The sequence below is a fragment of the Oryzias latipes genome, chromosome 12 (assembly GCF_053564925.1).
Source record: "Oryzias latipes strain Hd-rR chromosome 12, Olatipes_Hd-rR_3.1".
Taxonomy (NCBI): Eukaryota; Metazoa; Chordata; class Actinopteri; order Beloniformes; family Adrianichthyidae; genus Oryzias; species Oryzias latipes.
Window position 1 is genome coordinate 19771774 of NC_136248.1, and position 26919 is coordinate 19798692.

At 41.0% G+C, this 26919-nt stretch overlaps 1 protein-coding gene across 6 annotated transcripts; it reads left to right on the forward strand.

Moving 5' to 3' along the window:
- Window positions 1-26615, forward strand: glis3 (GLIS family zinc finger 3). Of its 6 annotated transcripts, none has more exons than NM_001163805.1 (10): window positions 1-67; window positions 1174-1582; window positions 2303-2465; window positions 2549-3677; window positions 17404-17565; window positions 17657-17767; window positions 21065-21197; window positions 21342-21414; window positions 25431-25576; window positions 26059-26607. In NM_001163805.1, exons 2-10 carry the CDS (start codon window positions 1243-1245, stop codon window positions 26151-26153), a joined length of 2352 nt encoding a protein of 783 aa, NP_001157277.1. In that variant the 5' UTR covers window positions 1-67; window positions 1174-1242; the 3' UTR covers window positions 26154-26607. The 6 variants fall into 6 exon arrangements, with proteins under 6 accessions (NP_001157277.1, XP_020563042.1, XP_078811583.1 ...); XM_020707383.3 differs by lacking the exon at window positions 1-67 and adding an exon at window positions 580-783 and having other exon boundaries at window positions 26059-26615; XM_078955457.1 differs by lacking the exon at window positions 1-67 and having other exon boundaries at window positions 1159-1582; window positions 26059-26615.
- Window positions 26616-26919: the final 304 nt, after the last annotated feature.

A 26919-nucleotide genomic window follows, 5' to 3' on the forward strand; every position in this document is an offset into this window, starting at 1 on the left:
GCTGTTGAAACCTGACACAAAGATCGGACATTTGGGACAGATTGGCAAAATGGTCAATGACTTGCAGGTATGGTCAAATTAATCCTAATTTTATTTTTTTTTTTCTCATTTAAAACAGCTTTATTGTTCCACTGAGCTGTTTTGGGACTTTTGAAATATTTTGGTGACATGTTTTTTGCTTTTATTTTTTTAATGAGGTGGGTCATAAATTTTTTTCATATTTTTTAAATATTGATATAATAATTGAGTCTACAACTCAAACTTTTAGATGCAGAATTTTGGATAAAATCAGTATTCTGTCAAAAATGATTAGATTATGTCTACTTTTAGTTGTTTTTAAAATGTGAAAGTTGTCGTTTATTTCTGAAAGAGGCCAGAGGAATTCATAAAATTATCGAACAGTTTAGATGTTTTTATTCTTCTTTCCTTACGGAGTTGAGGTCTCCAGCGCGCATGCGTGTAATCGAACTTCAAGTTACTGTAAAGGTGCGCTCATTTTTAGATGACGTCCTCCATACGAAGCGCTGCCAAGGACGAAAAGTGTAAACCAGGGGAAAAAAAACGGGGAGAAAAGTTCCTGGAAACTGACGAGTGAGTCGCCGGGAAGCTGCGGACAGATTCATCACATGCTCAACTTCTCTGCTGACTGTATTTTTGACCTAAACTCCGACGGAATTTGGATTATTTGTGCATCGCTATATTTCTCTGCATGCCATTAAAGCTCGAAAACTTGCAGAGGCTATTTATCCGTTTTGGAGAAAGTGTTTGATCCATCAACTTTAGGTAAGTTAGGGCAAAAAAAACTTCTCAGAAAGTCATATTTTAAGTGATTACGCAGGAAACTGAATAACACATTTTCGTATAAATAAAGAATCTGATTTAACAAAGTTATTGAAATTGGTGAATATATGGACACAATTTTTGGATTTTTTTTAGTCTGTAGTTTATAGATAGGCATGCTGTAGTCTAGTCTCACTTAGTTGCCTATTATGGAGAAGAATAAAGTATTCAAGTTAGTTATGGTTGAGTGCTTTTTCAATAGGTTCAAAGTTCAGACTAGTGGTTGATGGTTTTCCTTGAGTAACTTTACATAAAACTTGAATTCCCCACATCCTCCAAAATGTTTTAGATTCTTTTGGTCAAATTGTCTTATGTTTCTGTTTTTCTGTTTAGGTGTAATCCCAACAATGCAAAACCTTCGATAACCCAACGACAAAACGACTTCCTGAATCCGTTTTAGACATGAGTGGGAAAGGTTGTCAGCTCATGGTGTCTCCTTCCAGAGTGTCCCCACCACTAAAGATGACCAGAGGCCACCAGTCCCAGTATATCAGGATGCCGACAGCGTCCGATGACCTGGTCAGTCTCTGCTCCTCCCTGGGGAGGTCAGAAGAAGTGAAAACGGGAAACGTGAACTCTTTTACCACTGGGAAGCAAAGCGGGAGCCATGTTGTCTTGCCTGCCCTGAGTCTTCGCAGGCAAGTGCTAATCAATGGGAAACATCTAAGTGGGCCCACTGCATCCTTAGCTTCCCGTCAGCCGAAACTAACAAGACTCCTCCCACCTGGCAACAGATCCAGAGGTAAATGCAGCTGAACTCTAACCAAGGTTGAACTTAACTCTTTTGAAGGGTTAAACGAGGAGTCAACACTTAAAGAGCCATTTAGGTCAATTTCTCACTGACCACAACCCAATAGGAGTCTTACTTCACCTTTCAGAGATATAAGACACAAATTTGTAAACCATTTTTCGGACCCTTACTATGTTTTTTTCTGTTTTTTAAATAGAAAATGTGCCTTATAATCCAGCACACTGATTTGCATGGTCCAAAATCTGTCTACATGTTTTAGTACAACTTTGGTAAACTACAAAACCCCACCGCTTAATAGATTGTCAGAGCATTATGCATACTGTAGTCAGTCAGGAGCCTGCTGGAGTGATATGTACTGTGCTGCAACTGATGAGTTGTACAAAGTAAAATATGTTATTTTTCAAAAAGGAGGGGTAACGTGGCTCCAGAGCCTCAAGTTGCAGACCCTGGTTTACTGTCAAACAATAAAACATAAACTTAACTATTTTATTTACAGATTATTTACCCGGAATGATTCCTTTAGAGGTTAAACATTGATTAGCGATTACCTGGTCACAATGTCTCTGGAAATTCCATAAATTCCAGTCTTTAATGAAGTTTATTTACACTTGATTCGTGCAGTGACTGCATACAACTGTGTATTAATTGATTTACTGAGAAGTGACTGGTGTGGATATTTTATTCATCAAACACTGGGCTTGTGTCAAGCAGATTGTGAAGTGTCTGGCTCCACTGTGGATGTATTTGGAAAGGCAACTGATGTTAACCTCACTGTGACCAACAGTCCCCTGAGTGTTGCAACAGGCCATCGATATACCGCAGAGTTTCATGCCCAGTCGTTTCATAATGCGCCGGCTCCCCAAAGTGATGGCAGGTGAGTTTGTTTATTAGTTTGAAAGTTGGCTATTAAAAATTAAACAGAGGATGTTGCAGATTATGAATATTTTGAATTTCCAGATCCCTTCTGTCCAGAGAATCCCTGGCATCCACCACCCTTAGTCTGTTTGAAACACAGTCCATGTTTAGTGGCAAACACGACTGGCCATATGGTTACCGTGTGCTTCCTCCCCTGGGATCATCCCACTGCTCTAACCAAGCCAACGAGGGCTGTGAGCAGTTCAGTCTCTCCCCAGGCGCTGCCATGTCAGGCACAGCAAGCACCTCCGCCTCCCTCCCATCATACCTTTTTGCATATGAGACTGGAAGCCCCAGACAGACAGGTGCGAGGAAGAGACCTCTCTCCATGTCACCTTTGTCGGATCTTATGGGTATTGACTTCAACTCTATTATACGTACGTCACCCACTTCCCTTGTGGCTTATATTAATGGTCCCCGCAGTTCACCAGCCTCCTACTCCACCGTCTCACCCATTCAGTCCGATGGATACGGTCACTTCCTGGGAGTGAGAGGTCGCTGCATACCTCAGAACCACCCCTACAGTTTTCCCGGTTCCTCCCAAATTCCAGCCACACAGTTCGAATGTGGCCGGATGGAGATGATCGAAGAGGGAAGTAGTCTGGAAAGCCAGATGGCCAACATGGTGGTGAAGCAACAGTGCTTCCCTGAGGAAATTGGGTTTCTGGAAAAGACTACAGACAGCGGCAGCCAACCTAGCAACAATGTTCTTCTGTCTCTACAGCCAGAGCCAGCTGCATTATCCACAGTCCAGGAAGATGCTGCTTCACTTGGGCCTCCACCACCCTACCACTCCCACAAACACGTCTATCTTTCCAGACATCATTGCAAAGCTAAACCTCCCTCTAAAGACCCCGTCACACAACCCACTGCATATCCTCACAAGCATGGAATCGGTTATTTACCCCAGATTCCAATGCTGGAAGAGGAAGAAGCAGAGTTGGAGGACTACAGTGCTCACTGCTGCCGATGGATGGACTGCAGTGCAGTTTATGACCATAAGGAGGAGCTGGTGAGGCACATAGAGAAGCTACATGTGGACCAAAGGAAGACGGAGGACTTCACCTGCTACTGGGTCGGCTGTCCACGCAACTTGAAGCCCTTTAATGCCCGATACAAGCTTCTCATCCACATGAGGGTCCATTCTGGAGAGAAGCCCAACAAATGCTCGGTACATCTGTATGTGTGTTTGTCACGGCACAAGCTGCTAGACTCTGTCCCTTTTCTCTGCCTCTTAGAAAGTCGGAGTAGCATTTCACACTGACCCAGACGTTTTTGTTTCTTCAATCATCTGCGATAGACTCAAAAGCAGGATCCATCAAATAACAGAGATCATCTAGTTCATTTCTGTGTGTGTCATTTAAAGCCAGTGTCCAGCTGAGGAATTTAAAGCTTCTGGCTGTGAAGGTAAAGGCCGTCATGTGTCCTGGATACGTGGCCAAAACTTAAATCAGAAATTTCATTCCCCTATCGTCTTATGCAAAGCCACTGGGTAATTAGCAGTTTTGCACAAGAGTAAAATTAATTATATAATTATTAAATGGGCACAAAGAAGGTCTGGTGCTTTAAATCTGGCATGACATAAGGGCTCTTAAGTAGTTTTTTGGCCTGTCAGTAGCCAGAGGTTTGCCAGAATTCTGTCTGACAACCGCTTAACATTTTTCCCATCATGTAGGGAACTCAGCTGTGTTATGCTGAACTTTTATACTCCCAAATCACAAGTTTATTACTTTTTGATTGCACTGTGCCTAAATCCATCCATCCATCCATCTTCTGAGCCCGCTGTATCCCTTTTGGAGGCATGAGGCTGCTGGAGCCTATCCCATCTGCTGTTGGGCAAAGGTGGGGTACTGCCTGGGGTGCAGGCCACACTATCACATACATAGGCCTACTTAGAGACAATTTAGAATCCTCAGTTATCAAAAGAAGCATGCATTTGAACTGTGGGAGGACTCCGGAGTATCTGGAGAAAACCCACACATGCATGGGGAGAAGATGCAAACTCCACACCAAAAGGTCCCAACTGGGATTCAAACCAGGCTGTGAGGCAAGAGCGCAAACCACTACACCACCGTGTAGCTTTTTGCTTAATTTCATCAATACTAATGATGCGGAACTACCACTTCTTAATCTCTATAACACTAAAAGCAACTTCCTCAAATTACTGTGACTTACTAAAACAATCCTGCTTTATGAGTAGCAATATTTTAAACTCCAAAGATGTTTCCAACTGTGGCTGAATTATGGCTGACGTTAAATTTCTAGCCGTTGATTCATGGGTTTGGATTCTGCAAACCAAATGTTTGTTATGGAGTGAAATTTCTCTGGCTTCCTCTAGTGATGACAAAAACAAGTAGCTAGCAAAAGTTGGCAAATGTCTTATTATACACCCATGATATGAATTTCTTAAACTTTTTTTGAGACACTATGTCAGATTTTAAACTTATTGTAATGTATTAGTAACAGCTTGATAGATTTCAATCATAGCTGGAAGGATTCATATCTTTCATGACATTTCCCTCTATTAGCTGTTGTGGCCACAGAACTTGTTGATGTTTCTGACATAAAAATCTAAACACTTTTTTGTCAACAAAATTGCGTATATTTTACTCCGTATTCCGTCTGTAAAAATACTTCAGACTTAGATGAGTAATTAAAGAAGCACTGGCCAGGCATGGTAAATGTCAGAGCCTTCAGAAAGTTAACTATTAACATCAAGCATAGTTGCAGTCGACCTTTTGCTCTAAAATACTTACTTATTAGCTGAAACCAGCTCGGTTTCCATAGGGGTGCCATCACTTCAGGGTTATTCGTTCCCTGCAGTCACCAAGGGATAACTTTTTGTAGGTTGCAACTTGTTGCCTAACGTTTTATGTTTGCGTCAAACGGTAACATTTTTCATCACACTAATAATTTAGCAGAAGTTTTTAAGAAGATTGATTATACCAAAATATCATTGTATCTTAAATAGACTGATAACGAAAAATAAATAAAAGCTAAAAAGTTGTGCATGCTCCACAAAAACTGAATGTAATTAGAGTCTTGTTTGAAGAAAAATTGTTTCTGTTTTACAAGAAAAATAATCTTTTCAAGAAAGATTTTCAATGGCAAAATATTTTGAGTTAGAGAAATCGAGATTTCCTTCTTACAATTATTTTTAAGACCATTTTTCTTCCTTCAATGGCAGATTTTGTTTTACTCCGTTAAAGAAAATCTGCCAATGGGGAGCGTATTCTTAAATTATTTCTTAGGGGCCGGTTTTTGCAGTGTGTGGGATGGATGGATGGGAAAGCTCAAGTTATTTTTATGTTTGTCAGAACATGATATAAAGCCTGTCCCCCCAAAACACAAAAGTTAAATAGATTGCTACATAAATCCCCTAACTAGCAGAAAAAACAGTTTTTAGTAAGCTGCACACAGAGAAGGCAAGCCCAAACCTGCAGCTACCATCTCTTCAGCAGTGATTGATCAGCCTGTTGGTATTCTTCGCTCACAGGACAATTCTCATTATTGTGATAGAAGCATTAGAGGTTTCACAAGGTTTTACAAAACATTTCACTGCTGATCATGGAGGTAATTGATGGACTTCCTCGTTAAAGGGATTGCTTAATGGAAGGAGGTGACATCAGCTTTTTGCAATTTGATTTTGTATGATTTTCTTTACAACTCTGTTTCTTTTGCATGAAATATGAGTTGTTGTTTTTTTCATTACGACAAGCAAATATTTAATTGTGGTATCTATTTTGTCTCCGCTGAAAACATGTCACATTTATATTCGGTTACACAAAATCGGAATCACTAGTTCAAAATAATTACCACCAAACAGGAAAGGGATGGCTAAAAGATGAGTGGGATAGTTGTGAAGGGCCATGGTTAGGGTCATGAGGATGTTGTGATGGTTAGCACTCTCTGCAAAGAGCAGCAGTAGTTACTGTGTGTTGTTGGCATCTTTGCTTCATGTCTTTGTGTGTTTTTACTTCCATCCTCTTCCCATAATCCTCAACACTTAAGAATTAATTAATTGCTTTTAGACAATTCCAAATAATTATGTCAAACTAAACGAATTAGTGTTTTATTTAAGCAGTACAGTTTCCTCGGCATCGATGTTAGATGTGATGAGATTTTTAGGTGATGCTGTAGGAGGCGTGATGCTGTAGTATCGCGAGACCCAGCGAGACGAGTGTGGTGAGTCGACTTGGCGGCGCGTAAGCATTTGAACAAACATTTTCGATCTTGTTTCATTTTTCCGCCATATTAAAACATTTCCTGCTAACTAACATAACCTGTTAAGAGTATTAAGCTTCTGTCAGCCTGGAGGACCTGGAGAATTTCATCGACGAGTGTTTTAATACCTGCAACATGGTGAAGCCCAGAACCGCCACCACCACCCCCTCCGCCAAGCGTGAACGGCCTGAGGACTCTCCCGGGGCTGTGTCCTCTCCAGGCAGCGGAATGAGCGATATCCTGGATTCGATTGACAAAAAGCTCTCCAGCTTTGATGGCCGCCTCAATCTGCTGGAGATCCTCCATAGAGAATTTCAAGGTCTGCGGGAGTCTCTGGAATTCAGCCAGCAGCAGGTGCGGGAGCTCGCAGCGGAGAACCAGGCCCTCAGAGAGACCGTGAAGACCCTGAGCAGTGACACCGCCCGTCTCTCCGAGGAGAACCGATCCATCAAGGAAACCCTCCTGGATCTTCAGTCGAGGAGCATGAGGGACAATCTAGTGGTCGCGGGGGTTCCAGAGGAGGTAGGAGAAGACCCCGAGGCCACCGTTAGATCCTTTTTACAGGTCCACCTGAAGCTCCCCAAGGAGGAGGTGCAGAAGATCTCCTTCCACAGGGTTCACCGCCTCGGAGGAAGAAGGTCCGACCACCAGCGCCCGCGTCCTATTGTGGCTAAATTCGAACATTTCAAACAGAAGGAGATGGTGAAGGGCCGCGGACGGGAACTGAGAGGCACGCATTACAGCGTTAATGACCAGTTCCCGGCAGAAATCCTCCGCAGAAGGAAGATCCTGTTCCCGCTGAGGAGGAAGCATCTTGCTGCTGGTTCGAGAGCGATTGTGGCTGTTGACAAACTTTACGTGGACGGCCGGCTGTTCCGGGACCCGGAGATCACCCCCTGGCTGTGCTGAAGGCTTTCAGATCCGCGCTGAGAACATCTGCGGTGCCCAGAAGAAACCCGCTAAACTTACTTCATGAATGGAAAACCGGATCATCAATAATCCACACCTCGATCTCAGGAAAACAGTCTTTTTTTTTTTCTTCGTCACCTCAGTCCCACTCATGTTTCTATTGTTGTTTTGTTGTTGTTTTCGTTTTCCCTTCTATCTCTTTTTTTCTTTCCTTTACTCTCCCCCCCCCCTCTCCCCCCTCATTATATGTAAATCACCTGGAAGCAACTCATCCTCGGTAAGTATTTATTTATGCACGGAACGGGCGCGCGCACACACAAGCGCACACAGGGGCGTGCACATGCGATCCCGCACACACACGCCGACATACTGCAATCACCTCACACAGGCTCTCATAGGACGCACGCGACACGCAGCTCACATAGCCAGAAAACGTTCACGCGCACAGCGCTTCTCAATGCGGGCACGCGCACACGGACTGGCACACATGCATCACTTAGCTTTACACCTTTTCAGTCAGAGCAGTTATGAACAGTCTTAACATCGTTAGCTGGAATGTGCGTGGACTTGGCTCTGAGCCAAAGAGATTGAAAGTGTTAAATCACCTGGATGGTCTAAAAGCAGATATAGCTCTACTGCAGGAGACCCATTTATCAGATTCTTTGAATCACCTTATGTGCTGCTTACAATTTCCAGTTATATACTCTGCCAGTTACAACTCCAAACAAAGAGGAGTTGCTGTTTTAATTAATAAAAATCTTAATTCTACTCATAAGGATACAGTTACTGACCCAGAAGGCAGATTTGTAATCATTAATATATCCATTCAGAATAAGGACTATTGTATAGTGAGTATTTATGGTCCCAATGTTGACGACTCTTCCTTCTTTCACAGATTCTTCACCTCACTCTCAGTTCACTCTGACTCCACAATCATTATAGGAGGAGACTTCAACCTTGTTTTGGACCCTGAACTTGACAGACTCAGCACAGCAGCAAACCAGCGTACATGGCGGTCTGCAAGTATTCTAAAGCAGTACATGAATGATCTGGGTCTCTGCGACGCGTGGCGCTCATGTCACCCAAGCACTAAAGGGTTCACCTTTTTTTCTCCAGTTCACTATTCACACTCCCGTTTAGACTATTTATTAATCAGTAACTCTCTTTTAAAAAATATTCAAAGCTCCAATATCCATCCAATTATTATCAGTGATCATGCACCAGTCTCTGTAAACATTTCTAGGGAAAAATCCACACCCTCTGGTACAACCTGGAGGTTTAATACGTCTCTGTTAAAGGACCAGGAATTTCTTGAATTCTTTAAAAAAGAGTGGGCAACCTTCTTAGACTTCAACAATACTCCAGACATCCCACCGTGCGTTCTTTGGGAAACAGCAAAGGCAGTCATGAGAGGGAAAATCATTTCTTATTCAACGCACAAAAAACGCAAAGAGAAAGCAGATTTATTAGAATTAGAAAATAAAATCAAAACCCTGGAGACTGCTTATGCTGCTTCTGCACAGGAACACATTCTGGGAGATCTGAAAAATTTAAAGCTGCAGTTAAATGACATCATTAATAAACAAACACAATTTCAAATACAAAGGCTACGACTTGAAAGATTTGAAAACTCTAATAAATCTGGCAAATTTCTGGCTAATCAGCTTAAAATTAACAGAGAAAAATCATCAATCACCTCTATTATGGACCAAACAGGAAATGTCACCCATGACCCGGTCAAAATTAATAACGAATTTGAAAACTTTTATAAAAACCTGTACACACCGCAGATCAATCCGTCAGAGCAAAGTATTGACTCATTTCTTAATAATGTAAACCTACCCAGGCTAAATGAGGATCAAATCACAAACTTAGATTCTCCGCTCTCGCCGTCTGAACTTCATGAAGCTCTGTTACTAATGCCTAATGGTAAAGCACCAGGGCCTGACGGCTTTCCTGCTGAGTTTTATAAAGAATTCTGGGAACAACTGGCACCAACATTTTATAAAACTGTCACATCTATTAATGAGAGCCAATCAATGCCACATAACATGAACTCAGCCAACATAATTCTTCTTCTAAAACCAGACAAAGATCCCACTAGTCCTTCAAGCTATCGCCCTATTTCTTTAATCAATGCAGATGTAAAAATTATCTGCAAAGCACTAGCACAGAGAATAGAAAAAATCACTCCTCACATAATTCACTTCGACCAGACTGGATTCATCAAAGGCAGACACTCGGATGATAATGTCCGTAGACTAGTTAATATAATAGACTTTGCCACCATTAAAAACCAGGAAATGACGGTACTATCGCTGGATGCTGAAAAAGCCTTTGACAGAGTTAATTGGAAGTTCCTTATTGCTGCCCTCCATAAGTTTGGTTTTGGAGAAGCATTCATCAATTGGATCAAAATATTATATCACAACCCCAATGCATCAGTTAGAACTAATAAACAGACTTCAAACAGGTTTTTTCTTGGAAGAGGAACCAGACAGGGCTGCCCACTCTCTCCTTCTCTTTTTGCTATATTCATTGAGCCTTTAGCTGCAGCAATAAGACAGAATGAGAGCATTATAGGAATAAAAACCAAACACAGCCATCATAAAATTAGTCTTTATGCGGATGACATATTACTGTTTTTAAGGAATTTACATTCTGTAAATGAAACAGCAATGATCATAAATGAATTCTCCTCCATATCAGACTATTCCATTAATTGGAATAAGTCTGTTTTATTACCACTCAACAGGAATATGGAACAAAGACTCACAATTCCAGTTAAAACAGGAAATATCAAATATCTGGGTATCTACTTTTCCCCCAAACTATCAGAACTGGTGCAGCTAAACCACACCCCATTACTGAAAAGCATACAGGACGATCTAACACGCTGGACCAACCTGCCTCTGTCCCTTATGGGCAAGGTAGCCACGGTTAAAATGAAAATCTTACCCAAAGTTAATTATCTCTTCTCAATGATTCCCACACAACCGCCATTAAAATGGTTCAAAACATTAGACTCATCCATATCAAGCTTTCTATGGAACAACAAACCTGCAAGAATTAGTCTAAAAACTTTAAAATCTGCAAAAAGCTGTGGAGGATTAGAACTACCTAATTTCCACAAATACTTTCTTGCAAATAGATTACAATATATCTTAAAATGGTTAAAAAATAATCCAGAAACCAACTCATGGTTAGACTTGGAACAGGTGTTATGTGGAAAGATCAACCTGTCACAGCTACCATTTATTAGCCAAATAGTTAAAAAACAGGATTGTTTCAAAAGCATTAATATAAATGCCACCTTAACAGCCTGGTGGGAATTTCTCAAAATATCAAAATCATCAATTCAACCGTGCAAAATGACACCCATCTGGAACAACCCGGACATCCTTATTAACAAAAAAATGATTCACTTCCCAGCTTGGCAAGCAGGGGGCATAAAACAACTAGAGCACGTAATTATTGATAGAAGATTCATAACCCCCCAGGAACTTCAAGACAAACATGGAATAAATAACTTCTTGGAATATCAGCAACTTAAATCAAGTATTACTAAAAAGTATAAAATTAAAGACGACGATTTAAAGCTACCAGATGTAGTTACCACTCTGATTAATTTTTCAATGAATAGAACTCTCTCCAAAATATACAAACTTTTATGCAATTTAGATAACAATATTGCCCTTCCAACAAAAAAATGGGATGCAGATTTGAGCATCAGCACAGATGAAAGCTTCTGGTCAGAACTTTGTCTAAACACCTTTAAACTGACAAAAAGTTCAAATCTACAGCTAATCCATCTCAAAACTCTTCACAGAATTTACTACACTGGACAGAGGATGTTCAAGATGGGTCTCAGTAACTCAGACATTTGCGAGCACTGTGATAATAATCTACCCGACAGCTACATGCACGCACTGTGGTTCTGCACTCCTGTCAGGGCTCTCTGGCAGCAGGTATGTGTCGATTTATCAGTCTGGCTTAAGGTTTCAATCACTGCCTCACCGTCACTTTGTGTGCTTGGTGACATGAGTGCCATCGATATAGAAGAAGGATTAGCATCTATCATTTTCATAACTCTTTGTATTGCCAAAAAAACTATTTTAATAAATTGGAAAAACAAGAAAAATATAAACATAAGTCAACACAGAAATCTGCTGTTTGATCATATCAGCTTGGAAAAAATGTCAGCCCAAAGCTCAAGTAACTTTGAAAGAATTCAGTCTCTCTGGTCTCCTGTGGTTGACTCCATGACTTAGGGGGTGGAGGGCTTGGTCGTCGCTGCTCCTTGCCCTTCTGCCGTGGTTTGGGGTGGGGGTCGGGGCTTCCGGTGCCTGGCGGGGGCGGTGGGGGGCTCCGTTGGTCGGGGGGTCGGGTCCGGTGCCTGGGTGGGGCGGGCTGGGGCGCTGCGTGGTCCTCTGGGCTTGGGTGTGGGGGTGCGTGGTGGGGGGGTGGGGTGGTGGTCTGGCTTGGCTTGGGGGGGTGGTCCCTTTGCCTGTGCTGGGGGGGGTTGGCGGGGGGCCTTGCTCGGGTGGGGGGGGCCCAGCGGCGCCGGATGGGCTGCCCATCTGCACCTGGGGCTGGGATCGGCCCTTCCCTGGCTCTGGGACGGGACGGGACAACCCTCTCGGGGCCCCCGGTCGCTCTGGGTATCACCCGCTTCGGCTGCGGGGTCTGGGGTGGGGTGGGGTGGGGGGCTTGTCGGCCCTGTCCTGTGGGGGGGCGTTCTGGGGGGGAGGGGGGGGCCATTATTAGTACGGGTCGGGGGGGCTGGCGGGTCGGGGTCTCCGCTGAGGCAATCAGTGGTTGCCTCGGCCGGTTGGCCTCCTCGGTCCCGTCGAGGCCTGACCAGAGCTCTTCTAGGGCCGGCGTCTGGGGGTGGGGGCCTGGGCTTGCTCCGGGGGGGGGCGACGCTTTCTGGCTCCTCTCTCTCTGTGTGGGGTGGGTGGTGCCGGGCCTGGGGTGTCGGCGCCTCCGGGGGTGGGCCCCTGGGCTGGGTGGCCCTGGCCCCTTTGCTGGGGGTGGGCTGGGGGACGGCTGTTTGACCACCGGGGGACAGTCTACCAGCTGTCCCCAACTTACCCCCTTCCTTATATAACCTCATATTAGGGTGAGGGGGTGGGGGGTTTAGCCTGCGATGCGCCTTGGGGGGGGGCTACTTGGGAGTGGCCCCCCTCCTATGGTTGCCGTATGGAGTGGGCCCCCCCTCTTTCGGTTTTATTTGCACCTTAGACACGTAGGGTCCTTGGTAGGGGGGGTGCTTGGACATCACTGCAAGCAAGCAGCAGATGTCCTCCTGGCACCCTACCCGCCAATTTTAACCGCACCTTAGACATTTAGGGCCCCTTGGTGTGGAGGGTGAGGGGACATCACTGTGAGTAATCAGGAGATGTCCCCTTAGTGCCCTACTCGCCAATTTTAACTGCACCCCCCTTAGTACACACACCCCTCCCCCTTCAATATATACATTCAAACATAAACACACACACATGCACACAAACACCCTCTCAAACACCCATACACGCACACACATTTTACAAGGAAGGTGGGACCTGGGTCCATCTGTCCCCTACCCTGTCCCTGGTGGGGGGTGCGGGCCTCTTGGCGATGGCGGCCGTGTCCCTTGGGTGCCGGCTCCCTGGGCCCGGCGGTGCTCTCTCCGCGCGGTGGGGGGGTTCACATTACACCTGAGCCGGGGGTGTTCGTGTCCCTGGGGGGTGGGTCCTGGTCCTTGCCCCTGGGCGCTGGGCCCCGCCAAACTTCCAACATGGCCGAGCCTGGTCGGGCCATATTTATAACATCCCTTATGGGCCGCCCTTTTTTCCCCGGGGTTCCCCCCTCCTGGGCGGGGGCGGCGGGCCCCTGCCTTGCTCCTACCTGGACCAACCGTGGGCCGGGTGGGTGGCTGCCTGGAGTGCGGAGCGGGTCTCCCTTGGGGGGTCCTGGCTCGTACCTGGGGTCGGGGCGGGGGGATGCCCGGAACTCCTGGGTGGTGGTGGGGTGCTCGTCTGGGGCTGTGGGCGTCCCTCTCCGGTGGGGCCCTGCGTTGGGCTCTTCCGGCGCGGCGGGGGGCTGCTTTCCTGGCTGGGCTGGGGCGGCGCTCTCTTTCCCTCTGCGCTTCCCTGCTCTCTGGCTCTGGGGGCCTCGCGGCGGTCCTGCTGGCCCTGGCCTGGGTGGCGGTCTTGGTCGCCCGGGGGGCGGTTGTTCCCTGCCTGTTCCCGTGTGGCGCTGGGGGAATTCCGGCTGCCGCTGCTGCTGCGGCGGGGGTATGGGTGTGGGGGTGGCTGGGCGCTCCTCCTCCTTCTTTTCACATTCCACCATCCATTTTAGAAGAACATAAACACTCACCTGAGCACAGGTGTTAGCTCACCTTTGCACTAATAGTTTGCATGATTGAATGAATGAAAGATTTCACACTAGTTGGTTTAAAGGCATAGGTATGCGTTCGTGAACACTATCTGTTTTGTGTGCATGCTGACATGTGGACATTTCTGCGGCTAGCAGGTGTGTTGATAATATTTGAGTGTGTGTGAACAGGCCCCGCCCTTTTTGTACTACATTTGAACCGTACCGTAACGATAAACAACCAGTAAACCTGTCTGCTCTATGCTGCTTCATGGTCTTACCCCCCTTCCCCTCCTATTATCACCCTCCTACCCCCCCCTCTCTCTAACGTCCCTCTCTCTTGTTCCCCTCTTTCCTTTTCCGTCCGGTCCAACACCAAAGATTTTCAAACATGATTGAAATTAATAAAGTTTGGCCTCAATTACAAAAGGGGTTTATTCAGACATACCTTTGGTTTGTCTGAAGATGAATAACCCCTCTTGTTAGAATAAAATATGTCCAACACAAGAGGCCCTCAGCTCTCATCTGTTTGCCTAGCTGTTGGACAGGACAAGTTAAAAAAAAAAAAAAAAAAAAAAAAAAAAAAAAAAAAAAAAAAAAAAAAAAAAAAAAAGATGTGATGAGATTTTCCTCCAATGTGTACCATCATGCGCTTGGTAATAGTTATTTTTACAAAAATAATGATCTCAAATGAGACTTACTTGTTTAGATTCTGCTACATTTGCACGCAACAGTAGTTTGTATTTTATGTAAGCTTTGATTTGCTCTGTAAAGATTCTCCTGATGTAGCAGCAAACACTGGGAAATGCATTTTTTCCTTCACAATTTTTTCTAAACGATTGTTCAAAATATGTCATACGTCTTACATATACGAGATAAAACTCTTAAATTTACAACTTAAAATTTCGTAATTTAACAGTTATGACTTTCTTTCTCATAAATTTACGACTTAAAAGTCGTAATTTAAAAAAAAAAAAAATTGTAAACTGGCCCTAAAACTCTGTCGTGCCGTCATACTAGACAAAGGGTAAATCCTAAATATTTGAAAAGTAATTCTAAATTTCAAAAAGGACCAAGGTCTAGATTTGATAAATCTTGATAATTCTATTTTTTTAAGGCTGTTAACATTGATTGATCCAGTTTTGGGACAGTTCCTGTAATGTTTTTTTTTTTAGAGCTGACATAACTTTTTTTGTTTAGGATGTATCTCTTTTTTCATTTGATTTATTTAGTCATATTTTAGACGAAATAATCAATAGAAACATAAGAAAAACTGCATGATTTATAATAGAGAAAACGTCATGCAACAGACATGATGTGAACTGACCTTCGAGTAAAGGTGGGCACTGGAAAACGTCTGCTTGCACAGACTGCAGCTGTCATTGTGCAGCCAGGGCACGAGTTCCTGCCAGGACCTGTCACATGCTGGCTGTTACTCTCATCCTCTCTGTGGAGCCATACGGTTTTTTTTTTTTGGCCCAACATCTGCTTTGGAAGTTTAAAAATATTTAGTTCGTGCAAAGAAAGCAATTCTTTTTGTGTGTGTTCTTTTAAATTCAAGACTAAAAAGGATCTTTTGCTAAAGAGAGAAGTAAGTCTGACATAGGAGGGGAGGGATACAGTGCTGGCTGAAGCTTCAGCAGCATGTTAGAGCTCATGTACACTCAAATGCTTTTGGAGGGGTGAACAGGAATTGGCTCATGACAAGATTTTAGGTTACTAGACAAAAAGAGGAACTGTTGCACAAAGACATGGCTATAATGCAGATATGTAAATCAGTGACTCTTATCTTTTGCTGTCTGTTTCCACTTGTGAGGCAGAAAAACGTTTTATTGTGTTTCCTCAAAGCTCTGATCAGACGTATATTCCTGTTGAGTTTTTTTCCACTAAGTGACTTATGCAGTTACCTTACTAGACTGACCTCAAATTTTGCCCCAATTGTGCACTAACTCTGCTTTTGACTCTGTCTTAGTTGCTTGTTTTTAAGTCCATTTGATCATCTTTATCAATGAACATTTACCTGGATAATGAATTGTTCCTTTTTATTTACCAGTTTGGAACCAGGTTTAAGGCATTTAGCCTGTACAACCTCCAAATTACATTCTATGAAGTGACACAGTTCACAGAGTTTTCAATATGAACCGCCGTTTTCCTGGAAATTAACTTTCTATTCAGTTTTCTCTAAAGCAGAAATGGGCTTGTTAAAGTTTTTGAGATGAGAAGTTGACTGGAAAGATCTATTTTGACAAGAAAGAATGGCAAGAATTTAAATCAATGAAGAAAAATAAAATAAAAAGTAATTTGTTTTTGCAGTGATGGCCAAGAGGTTTCAGTATGCCAGGAATCTGGTGTTGGAGGAAGAATAACTTTATTAGACATGGTCCGAAAGGACATTCCAATCACCCACTCTCTGTAAGCAGGGAGCTGCAGGGAGAAGGGGGGGCAAATACTTTAGGATTACAACGAAAAACCTTTGAGTGGCATTTTTGAGCAGTGAAGTCATTAGTCACTCTATGCTTCAGAAAATTTCAACTAATGTGAACACAGCACTTCTGTCTTCATAAACAGTTGAATTCCTTAAAAAAGCCATCTGTTTTACTATGAATGTACTTCTAATACTTTACTAAAGTAAATACAAGTAAAAGTGATGTCTGACAACTGCTGTCAAGGTGACACAGGACAAACTGTTGAAAACAGAAACCTGGTATTATATGTTGAAATACTGACCCCTGCTGGTGACATCATTATTTTATAATTGGATAATTCTAGTTTTTGGATTTGGATTATACAAAATTCTCCTATTGTTAATACTTCTATTTCATTTTGTTTGATAAAATTGTTTATTTCAATCTTTTAAACAATCAGAAATAAAGTGTCATCATATGTAAAAATTCATAACATTTTGCACTGATTAAGAATTTTATTTAACAAGAACTTTATTAACATTCCAAAGGGCAATTTTTGCATAGCTTCTCAGTCAGGCATCCATAACTCCACACATGCATAGAATGCATAGAATTATTTATAATTATAAACATATTTATACGATATGTTACTGTCAAAAAAGCAAGAAACCTATTGCTATATGTTTTGACACTATTCTTATGATTATTAAATTGTCTATTTACCTCTTCTAAGAGCTCAGGTTGTAGTAATAAAAGGAATAGTTATTTGTAATAACATCATTGTAAAATGTATATTTAAAAGTGAATTTCCAAAAAGCCTAAATAATTAAAATGTCTGTGTTTTCGACAAACTATTTGGTCACCCTGAAAGCCAAAATGCATTATGTTCTTCGAGCCATAAAGTATAGTTTCAGTGTTGTGAATTTGAGTTTAAGATTTTGATGTGAGGTCCTCCGATCTATAGCTCTGAATATCCTTGTTTTGTTTTTAACGTGGTTCCAGTTTGAAGGCTGCAAGAAGGCATTTTCTCGACTTGAAAACCTGAAGATCCACCTGCGCAGTCACACGGGGGAGAAACCCTATCTGTGTCAGCACCCAGGATGCCACAAGGCTTTCAGCAACTCCAGTGACAGAGCCAAACACCAGCGCACACACCTGGACACAGTGAGTGACACCCTAGCAGAAGAATATGGATTGTTATGAATCCTCTTTTTCTGCGCACCTTTTCCATACATGTTTGTTTGTGGTTGTGCAGAAGCCGTACGCATGTCAGGTTCCTGGCTGTGCAAAGCGTTACACTGATCCCAGTTCATTAAGGAAACATTTGAAATCCCACTCTACAAGAGAGCGACAGTTACGCAAGAAGGCAAGTGCTTTGTACAATAATACTTTCCTGTTTTTCTTTTGCCTATATTGTTGGAGAAAACTTATGTAGATATATCTAAATGTATAGATTTATGGATGGATGGATGGATGGATGGATGGATGGATGGATGGATGGATGGATGGATGGATGGATGGATGGATGGATGGATGGATCCATACGTACCATCAAGTCAAAATAAAAAAAATTCAAGTATTTTTCAGACACTAAACTTCTACTGTGCTTTGATCTATTTTAATTAATTCTGACAGGCTACTTATCCCTGTGAGCTCCACACTATAGCTGAACATAGATTAAATTTAATTAAAGGTGCCGTTTGATGGAAACACCTAGCGCATGCATGAGCCGAGATGACAGAAATAGATCTCAGAAAATTACTCACAATTATGTTGTTTGTTATATCTCTGCTTTCCATTTTCCACTGGAAGCCTCTCCATTACTTTACTTTTACAGCAGTGCAGGGTTCAAGTTCATATTTTAGCATGCATGCATGACATGCTCCTTTGCTTTGAGGCATAAGTCACCATAGATACAGACAAAGATGAGTTGCTAGGGAAAAAAGGCACAGAACAGGGTTTTTCGATTTGAGATATTTTAAATGTGTCATGATTATTATTTTTATTTTGTCATAAATGTTTAGAAGACAAAAGACTAAATAGTTGATGATTTTTAAACCATATTCAGCCTTTGCTGGACACCAAAAGTATTTTTTTTAAGTTAAGGATTTAGAAGATTTTGTAAATTGTCTTCTTTTTTAGTAACAACTCATCTTTGTCTGTATCTATGGCGACATAAGCTTAGGACCAAAAGAGTCTCTGCACAGATACTATTATTACCGATTTTACTTGACTTAATTGACTGAAATCGCAAAGAGTTCCACAATTTCTTTTCCTCTTTTTTAAGTACACAATTTCCTTTTTAAATTCTGCATCTTCATATTTACAAAAGATGAACTCTTGACTTATTGTACTATTATGAGTTAATTATTTATATGAGCAATCCAACAAAAGGAAGTCTTTCTGGCTACAGTTGGAAATTATGTTTTTTGAGGTCAAATATTCTAGAGCGATCAACACAAATTTTTTCCTACATTTGTCAGTTTTTTGTTGTTTTTTTCTTTCATGCACAAAAACTATGCTTTCTAATCCTATTAGTAACTTCAGATTTAATTTTACCAACAATTAACCACCATTATAAACCGGTAAAAAAAGTTTGCTTAAGTTGATTGAAAAAAATGTGTTCAGTCTTTCTCAAACTTCAATTAACCTCTAGAGTGTTTTGTATGGTTTTGACAAAAAAACTGTTTCTTTCTAAATTAAATGTAATCAACTCAGACACAGATTTTTCCTTTTTTTTAAGGCCAGTCTTGAGACAAAGTTAAAAAGAAGGGAAGGAAATATTTTACTAATTATTTGTTTGTTTGTTTTTAATTCCCATTAAAAAAGATGTATGTAGTTGTCTACATTAGAGGGAGAGACACTCACCTATGCACTTGAAAGTATTTACATTTTATAAGAGACGCTGTGAGTAGTAGTAGTAGTAGTAGTAGTAGTAGTGAGTAGTCGTAAAGATGGAGTGCATCTTAGCAGATTGGGATTAGTTAAAGTCAAACATTGATTTCATTTGGTTTACAGTGTAAGAAATTCTAATTTTTAAATGAAAGTTCCATTTTTCTTCACTAGTGATGGCAAAAAATGTTTTTCTTAACCAAGCAATTTGAAAAGAATTTTAAAAAAGAAAATAAAACGTGAATCAAATCAAACTGTCAAAACTTGAAAAACACTGATTTCTGGCATTGATGCCCATCCCTACCCATTATGAGAGAGTATTTTTCTAATACTAATGAATGAGACAAAAAAGAAAGAAAAAAAAAACCTGAAAAAAATGTGTTTTAAAAAAAAATATTTTTCCTTCTTCCCATAGAAAAGTTTGACAAAACATACATTTTGTAGAACAAGATGTGTATACAGGCTGGAATATGTGTCATGCATATCTTTACTACACAACCCTTCTTCATAAATAAAATATTTTACACGGGACAATATACAAACATGATTTTTTTTCAGGACTGCATAGCAACTGTTGTAGTCTGACAGGATTTGAGAAACAGATGCTCTGTCTTGTCACCAAAGTATTTTTAACTTCCTTTTTGTTTCCATGGAGCACTGTACAGATGGGTGAAACAATTTCTGTTTATCAAAAATGCTGGGTCTTCAGGTGTTGTTATGATGGGATTTTTCTTCTTTGTAGAAATTATGATGAAAAAGTTGGGTTAATCAGTACTATTTTTCAACTTGGAGAAATTTGTTTGCATTTATCCGAACGGAACAGCTTCATTTCCTGAGTGTTTGTGGGTTTTCTTCCATTCCATCACATGAGCATTAAACCTCCTTTATTTATTCGTTTCTTCTAGATTTTGTGTATTTAGTGGGAAGTTTTGAAGGTTTTGATACTTTGGAATTTCTCTTAAAAGTCTCAGATCATCTTTTGATCGATTTCCAAAGTGTCCCAGTGGTCTTTTAATTATAATTATGCTGTTTTTAGCCAGAATCTGAAAACGTGTTGTTTTCCAGGACATAGTTTCTGCAGAGCGGCAGTAGTTCTTTAGAAATTCCGATCTGAGTTGTGGGCTAGATTGTTGGGGCGGAGTAGGCCCGCCCACACATCCTGTTGTCCATCTGTTTACACTCCAATCCACAAGCTTACAGCCACTCACAACCCCAACCTAACATTACCTGTGCAACAAAAACGGCGAGAAATATCCGAGCTATCCAGCTGTACCGTTTAAACGCAGATGTACGTGGATCTAGTCGTCAATAAGTGGACGCATCAGAATGGAGCGGGGCAGGGAGCTTGTAGCCCACCAATTGTATCTTTTTTAAACAGCATTTTATCAGCTGCTCTAGATTTACAGTGATTGGAATAAAGAAGACTTTTAATGTTCTTCATATATGTCCTCTAGCATCAGAAAAATGCCTCGAGGACATGTCAAAATCACCAAAATATAATTTAGCACAGTGGGTTTTAAAAAAAAACATTTAGCCTACTACCTGATAGAACCATCTAGCCCAGACCATGAAACCATTACCACAGCAGGAAGCTTTAGCAGACAATAGGAAATTCATCATCATATTTTCCTGTGCCTTATCAAGTATCAAAAACTTGTACGTATTTAGTGTTTTTTTATGTTTTCTTTTAAAAGATCTTTTAATGTAAATGAATATCAAAAGTTGATCATAATCGTTTCTATTTTTTTACACACGTGTATTGTTTCGACAGATGAAATCCTACACTGATGGAAGTCTGGACACACTTACAGATTGTTTAACTATCCAACACCTTCAGCCAAACACTTCCCCTCTGGCAAGCCAAGACAACTTATCTCCTGGTGCCTCTCATGACTCATTCTCTGGTATGTAACTTTGTCCTGTTTGCATAAATGCGCTTGATATCAGGGAGGAAACTTACATAAACATATCCCTCTGAAACGATGTGCACATAAAAGGCCTATCCATTAGATTCACAGCCCTGAAGTGTCTGTCATCCTGTTCCTCAGCTGCAGCACAAGGACACGACTCCTTCGGCGATCCTCACCTGACTCATTTGTTACCCATTCAAGATGGCCCCAGGTACTGGAGATTGTGTTGCATTATGATGTTTATGTTTACATTTGAGACTTTAGCTACTTGTGCATGTTAAATCCGATTTAAAAATCCTTGTTTTTATTTTCTGCAAACATTTTCACCTTCTGCTTAATTTGGCCTGCTGTTATAAAAAATTTTTTTTTTTTTTTTTTACATTTAAAGGTTTTACATAATCATAACCAACAAAAAGGCCATCAGCCTCCAAATGTTCTATAGTTTTTTTTGTAAGTTTAATTATCTGTCTAAATGATTTATGTTCTTCTGCAAAAAAGAACCTACACTTTTTAAAAACATATTATTTATATTGCAATAAATCTAAAAGAGGAAAATAAATTAAGCTGCCTTTAAATCAATGCCCTACATGCTATAACAACTTTAGAAAGATAACTCAAAAGTTCATTGTAGTGAAGTAAAACAACTGATTTGCATCAACATACAGGAGGATGGATTCTTCTTTAGTTATTCTTGCCACTTTTCAAAATGTAATAAATTTATGAGTAAACATACAATTGTATGACACAACAGGAGGGCGAAGTGTATCATTAAATAACTTGTAAGTAGTGTAAATATCAAGCTGGTAAGGAAATGATTGTGTGACAACCACTGTATCAGAACCATATTGTGTACATTCAAAGGTTTCATTAGCTGTACTGGAAACTGTAAAGTTCAAATGGTTTAGATGCCAAGAGGAACTCTGCAGATTTACAAGGACCTGTTTCAAATGGATGGAAGCGTATTGCATTCAATTAAAAAAAAAAAAACAGGTGATCTGCGTTCAAATTTTTTCTTGTATTTACAAAAAAACATGGGTGTTTCTAAGGCTGGGCTCTAACCTCAGCTACTCATGAAAACTATGAGATCAGCTGCAACTTAAAGCTGAAAAGCCACAAAGTGTCCGTGTCATAAACGCGTCTATTTTGTTTATGCTTTCGTCTCGATATCGCCAGTCTCCTTTATTCTTCCTACTTACTTTATCCACAAACATTACAGAGGAAAATGTTTGAGAATTATTAAATATGAACTGTTTATTATTATTTTTTGTCTGTGAGTGAATCCCAATAACAAGCAGCGAAGTTTGTGGGCGACTTGGATGCTTTTGTGAGATTTTTTTTTTTTTTTTTAAGATTTATATTTTTTATTTGTAGTTGTTTTGCAATCTAATTTTTTTTGTTTTTCGCTCAAATATTTTTAGGACTACAACAGTTTTAGTCCCAAAGAGAGAAGATAAGGACACGTCTATAACTTACTTGCATTACTCCAACAACTTGGTTCACTCCAACAGAGAGAGTAATGATATAAGGGATTTCTATGGAGTTTGTTTTTACAATTATAAGTTCTTGGGATGTTTGATCATTTTTGTCTGGGGCGTTTTTGTGTACTTTTGCCCCTGCAGAGTCCAACAGTATCTCATTTTCTGCATCACCACAAACGAAAATAAACCGTTCATCCTGATTAATGTTTAATACTTCCCCAACGTTCTGCTTTGCATTGTTTGTGGATAAAGTAGGACGAACAAAACAGTCTGTCAATATGGTGACGAGCACATAAACAAAACAGACACGGATCATGTTTATTACACAGTCACATTGTGGTTTTTCAATTTTTCATTGCAGCTCATCTTATACTTTTCATGAGTAGCTGAGGTTAGAGCCCAGCCTGATTGGAGTTCTTTGCTTTTGCAGTCGTTGAAAAAAATTAGAAGGAAAAACACAGAATAACATTGGAACAAAAACACCCGTTGTGTTTTTTTTTTATGTTTTTTATCCCAAAAAATAGACTTCCACACAAATGTATGTAAAGTTGTTTTTAACTTTTGCTATTACTGTAAGATACACTATATTACCAAAGGTATTTGTTCACCCATCCAAATCATCAAAATCAGGTGTCCTAATCACTTGGCCTGGCCACAGGTGTATAAAATCAAGCACTCAGGCATGCAGACTGTTTTTACAAATATTTGTGGAAGAATGGGCCGCTCTGAGGAGCTCAGTGAATTCCAGCGTGGAACTGTCATAGGATGCTACCTGTGCAACAAATCCAGTTGTGAAATTGCCTCGCTCCCAAATATTGCACAGTCAACTTTCAGCTCTATCAGAACAAAATAGAAGAGTTTGGGAACAACAGCAACTCATTCACCAAGTGGTTGGTAACGGAGAGGGGTCAGCGGTTGCAGAAGAGCATTGTGCAAAGATACACAGTCAATTGCTACAGAGCTCCAAACTTCCTGTGACCGCCAGATTAGCCCAAGTACAGAACGCAGAGAGCTTCTTGGAATGGATTTCCATGGCCGAGCAGCTGTATTCAAGACACACATCACCAAGTCCAATGAAAAGCGTTAGATGCAGTGGTGTAAAGCACGCCGCCACTGGACTCTAGAGAAATGGAGAAGCCTTCTCTGGAGGGATGAATCACGCTTTTCCATCTGGCAATTTGATGGACGAGTCTGGGTTTGGAGGTTGCCAGGAAAACGGTACACTTCGGACTACATTATGAAATTTGGTGGAGGAAGAATTATGATGAGTTGTTTTTCAGGACTTGGCCCCTCAGTTCCAGTGAAAAGGAGCTTTGAATGCTTCAGGATACCAAAACATTTTGGACCATTCCATTCTCCTAACCTTGTGGGAACAGTTTTGAGCGGGCCCCTTCCTCTTCCAACAGGACTGTGCACCAGTGCACAAAGCAAGGTCCATAAAGACATGGATGACAGAGTCTGGTGTGGATGAACTTGACTGGCCTGCACAGAGTCCTGACCTGAACCAGATAGAACACCTTTGGGAAGAATTGGACCAGAGACTGAGAGCCAGGCGTTCTCCACCAACATCAGTGTGTGACCTCACTCACCAATGCGCTTTTGGAAGAATGGTCAAGGAGTCCTAGAAACACACTCCTCAACCTTCTGGACAGCCTTCCCAAAAGAGTTGAAGCTGTAATAGCTGCCAAAGGTGGTCTGACATCGTATTGAACTCTAGGGGTTAAGAATGGAATAGCACTTCAGTTCACATGTGAGTCAAGTAGGTGAGCCAATACTTTTGGTATGTTCAGCAAAAATTAAGGATAGGAAAGGAAACTAGAGCTTGGATTACACATACTAAATAAAAATGAGCGCTCGAGAATGTGTTTATAGGAAAGATCAATCAAATTCTAGCCTTTAATAAATACAAACATCTTAAAAATAGATGTAAGCATTACCCACTTAAATAATTTTTTTCAAGTTGCAGTCCACTTGTCCACTTCAGCTTGTGTGTGGTAAAAGGCAGGGTACAGGGTTAAGACAGAGGTGGTGAAACCGGCAATTAATCTAAGTGCCCAAGAGCACAGCAGGGCTCTTTCACAGATTTATTTCAAAGCTGTCAGCCCAGTAACAGTTTAAACCCAGAACATCCTTACAATTGGAAGGGGGGCAATGCTAATACTGCCCCAGCATGTGTGCTGTATTTACTGAAAGCTTTTTGTTGTTACCATTTTTTTAGTTTTTTTTTTAACCTGCAGCAACAGTAAGTGGTTAGTTTTTTTACAAAACCCTGACCTTGTCTCAGCACTGGCAAATAAAGACAGATAAAAGTTTCACGCGCAAAACACACACTCGATCTGCACCATTAGTGGTGACTCGCAAAGTCAAGATTCTGCAGCATAGCTAAAACTGATTAATTAAAGTAGCCACATGACTAATAAACACTAACGAGAGGCATAGCGGCAAGCTGTTCGCACCAAATCCCAGCAGTAACAAACTGGCTGCACTTTTATAGCAGCAGGTGCAGGTAATTGCTGTTGCTTGAATGAAGCACACGGCTGAGGCACGAGTCCAGCAGAGCATGGAGAAGGAAAGCTCCGATCCCACATGGAAACCTGATTTATAGATTTAAGAAGAGACACACCCACACCAAAGCTAACGAGGCAGGAAAACATCAAAAATGGCCACGAAGAAGTGATGCAACTCCATCAGAAGAGCTCTTTTTTTCCAACTTTTAGCAAGTATTTACTGATTTCTGCAAATATTTCAGGTTTGCTGCACCTTGCCCTCATCAAGTGTTCTCTGAGGACTTGTGTGAGACTTCCCCCTGCCTAACCACCAGTGGATCATTCCTTCAGAACAACTGTTATCTACAGCAGTTCAGCCAAGCTCCTGGTGTGGCAGATCACAGCCCAGGTACTCAGCAAGTTATAATCAAATCCATCTTTAAACATGTGAAAAGGATCTCTCCACGGGTGTTACCACTTTGGTGCCAAAAGGTGGTTTTCTTCTGTGAAAGCTTCCTACCTGAAGAACCTTTTAGCAAAGATGTAGGTGGTGCTGTGTGTTTATTTTCTTTTTTTTTTTTTTCATGCACACTAATGGTGTAGTCGAGTTTATCCTAAAGATGTGCTGCTGTGAGCTGCTGGTTTCAATTTTCCAACTTCACCTTTAAACAAAGCCCCCATGTTCTATCCAGACTTGACAGCTGCAAGGTTGGCGACTTTTTTTGCATTTGAGTTTAAAAAAAGAAATCATTGTATTCTCAAGTCTCTGGCTACGTTGGCAGTTCTTTTCCGTTCCCAATAGTCTCAAACTCAGTTCGTTCAGAAAGGAAAAAAAAAAAATTCTGTATGCCATTAAGTTTCAGAGGCTGATCTGTGTGTGTTCTTCTGTAGGATTTGACGTCCACATTCAAGAGGAAGAAATTACTGCTAATCGGGAGCTGCACAGCGCAGAGTACTACACTGTTTTGGACCATGGCACAAATTAGGTTTTCTATCCAGTTGGATGAGAACCTTCACTGATGGATATTCTATTGCACTACTTTTTGCTACAGAGGGAGCACATCTTGTTTATGTTAGTTCAATGCCTCAAGCAGACAAAATGATGAAATAGTCAAAGATTCTATTTTTAAAAATAACTGTTAATGTGTTTGTTAAAGCATCATAAATACATTATTCTTACTTCATAATTAATGTGCTAGCAGTTTTTTTTTCTTTTTTCGTTTACTTGTTAGGTTGAGACGCAGTTCCTGTTCTGTATGTAGTACTTCAGGTCTGATGGCATTTTGCACAATGTTAACACTGCAATCAAAGCAAAGTCTGCTATGGATCATGTTTTTTTTCTCTTAGAGCCTTGTCTTTGTAACTATAGTAACAAGACACCCTCACCATTTCAATGTAATATTCCTGCATATCACCTGTTTCTTGAATAATGAAAGGACTGTGAATGATCCCGTGCATGTCTCCTACTTATTTTAATTAGCTGTGATCATTCCTTTGACCCCTGAATGCCTACAAAGTTTTCAAACTTCACAACAACGTACCGTTTCAATGTTTAAAACTATATGCTGTACATTAATAAACCACCTGATTTTCATCTAAAATTTAATTGGAAACAAAGAACTTGCAGTATAAAAATGCCTTCATGTTTAGTTTAAAAAAAAAGGGATTACTATCACAAGTTTAGATTGCGTTCCATAATTTGTAAATGTGATTTTCAGCTATAACTTTATTGCTAAAAATGCCTGAATTATA

Excerpts from the sequence above, each read along its gene's own strand:
- glis3 (XM_078955455.1), top strand. The coding sequence starts at position 8,167 with ATGAACAGTCTTAACATCGTTAGCTGGAATGTGCGTGGACTTGGCTCT. Across the intron at positions 17,566-17,656 it reads AGCGCACACACCTGGACACA|AAGCCGTACGCATGTCAGGT; the intron begins GTGAGTGACACC and ends GTGGTTGTGCAG. Across the intron at positions 21,198-21,341 it reads CTCTCATGACTCATTCTCTG|CTGCAGCACAAGGACACGAC; the intron begins GTATGTAACTTT and ends CCTGTTCCTCAG.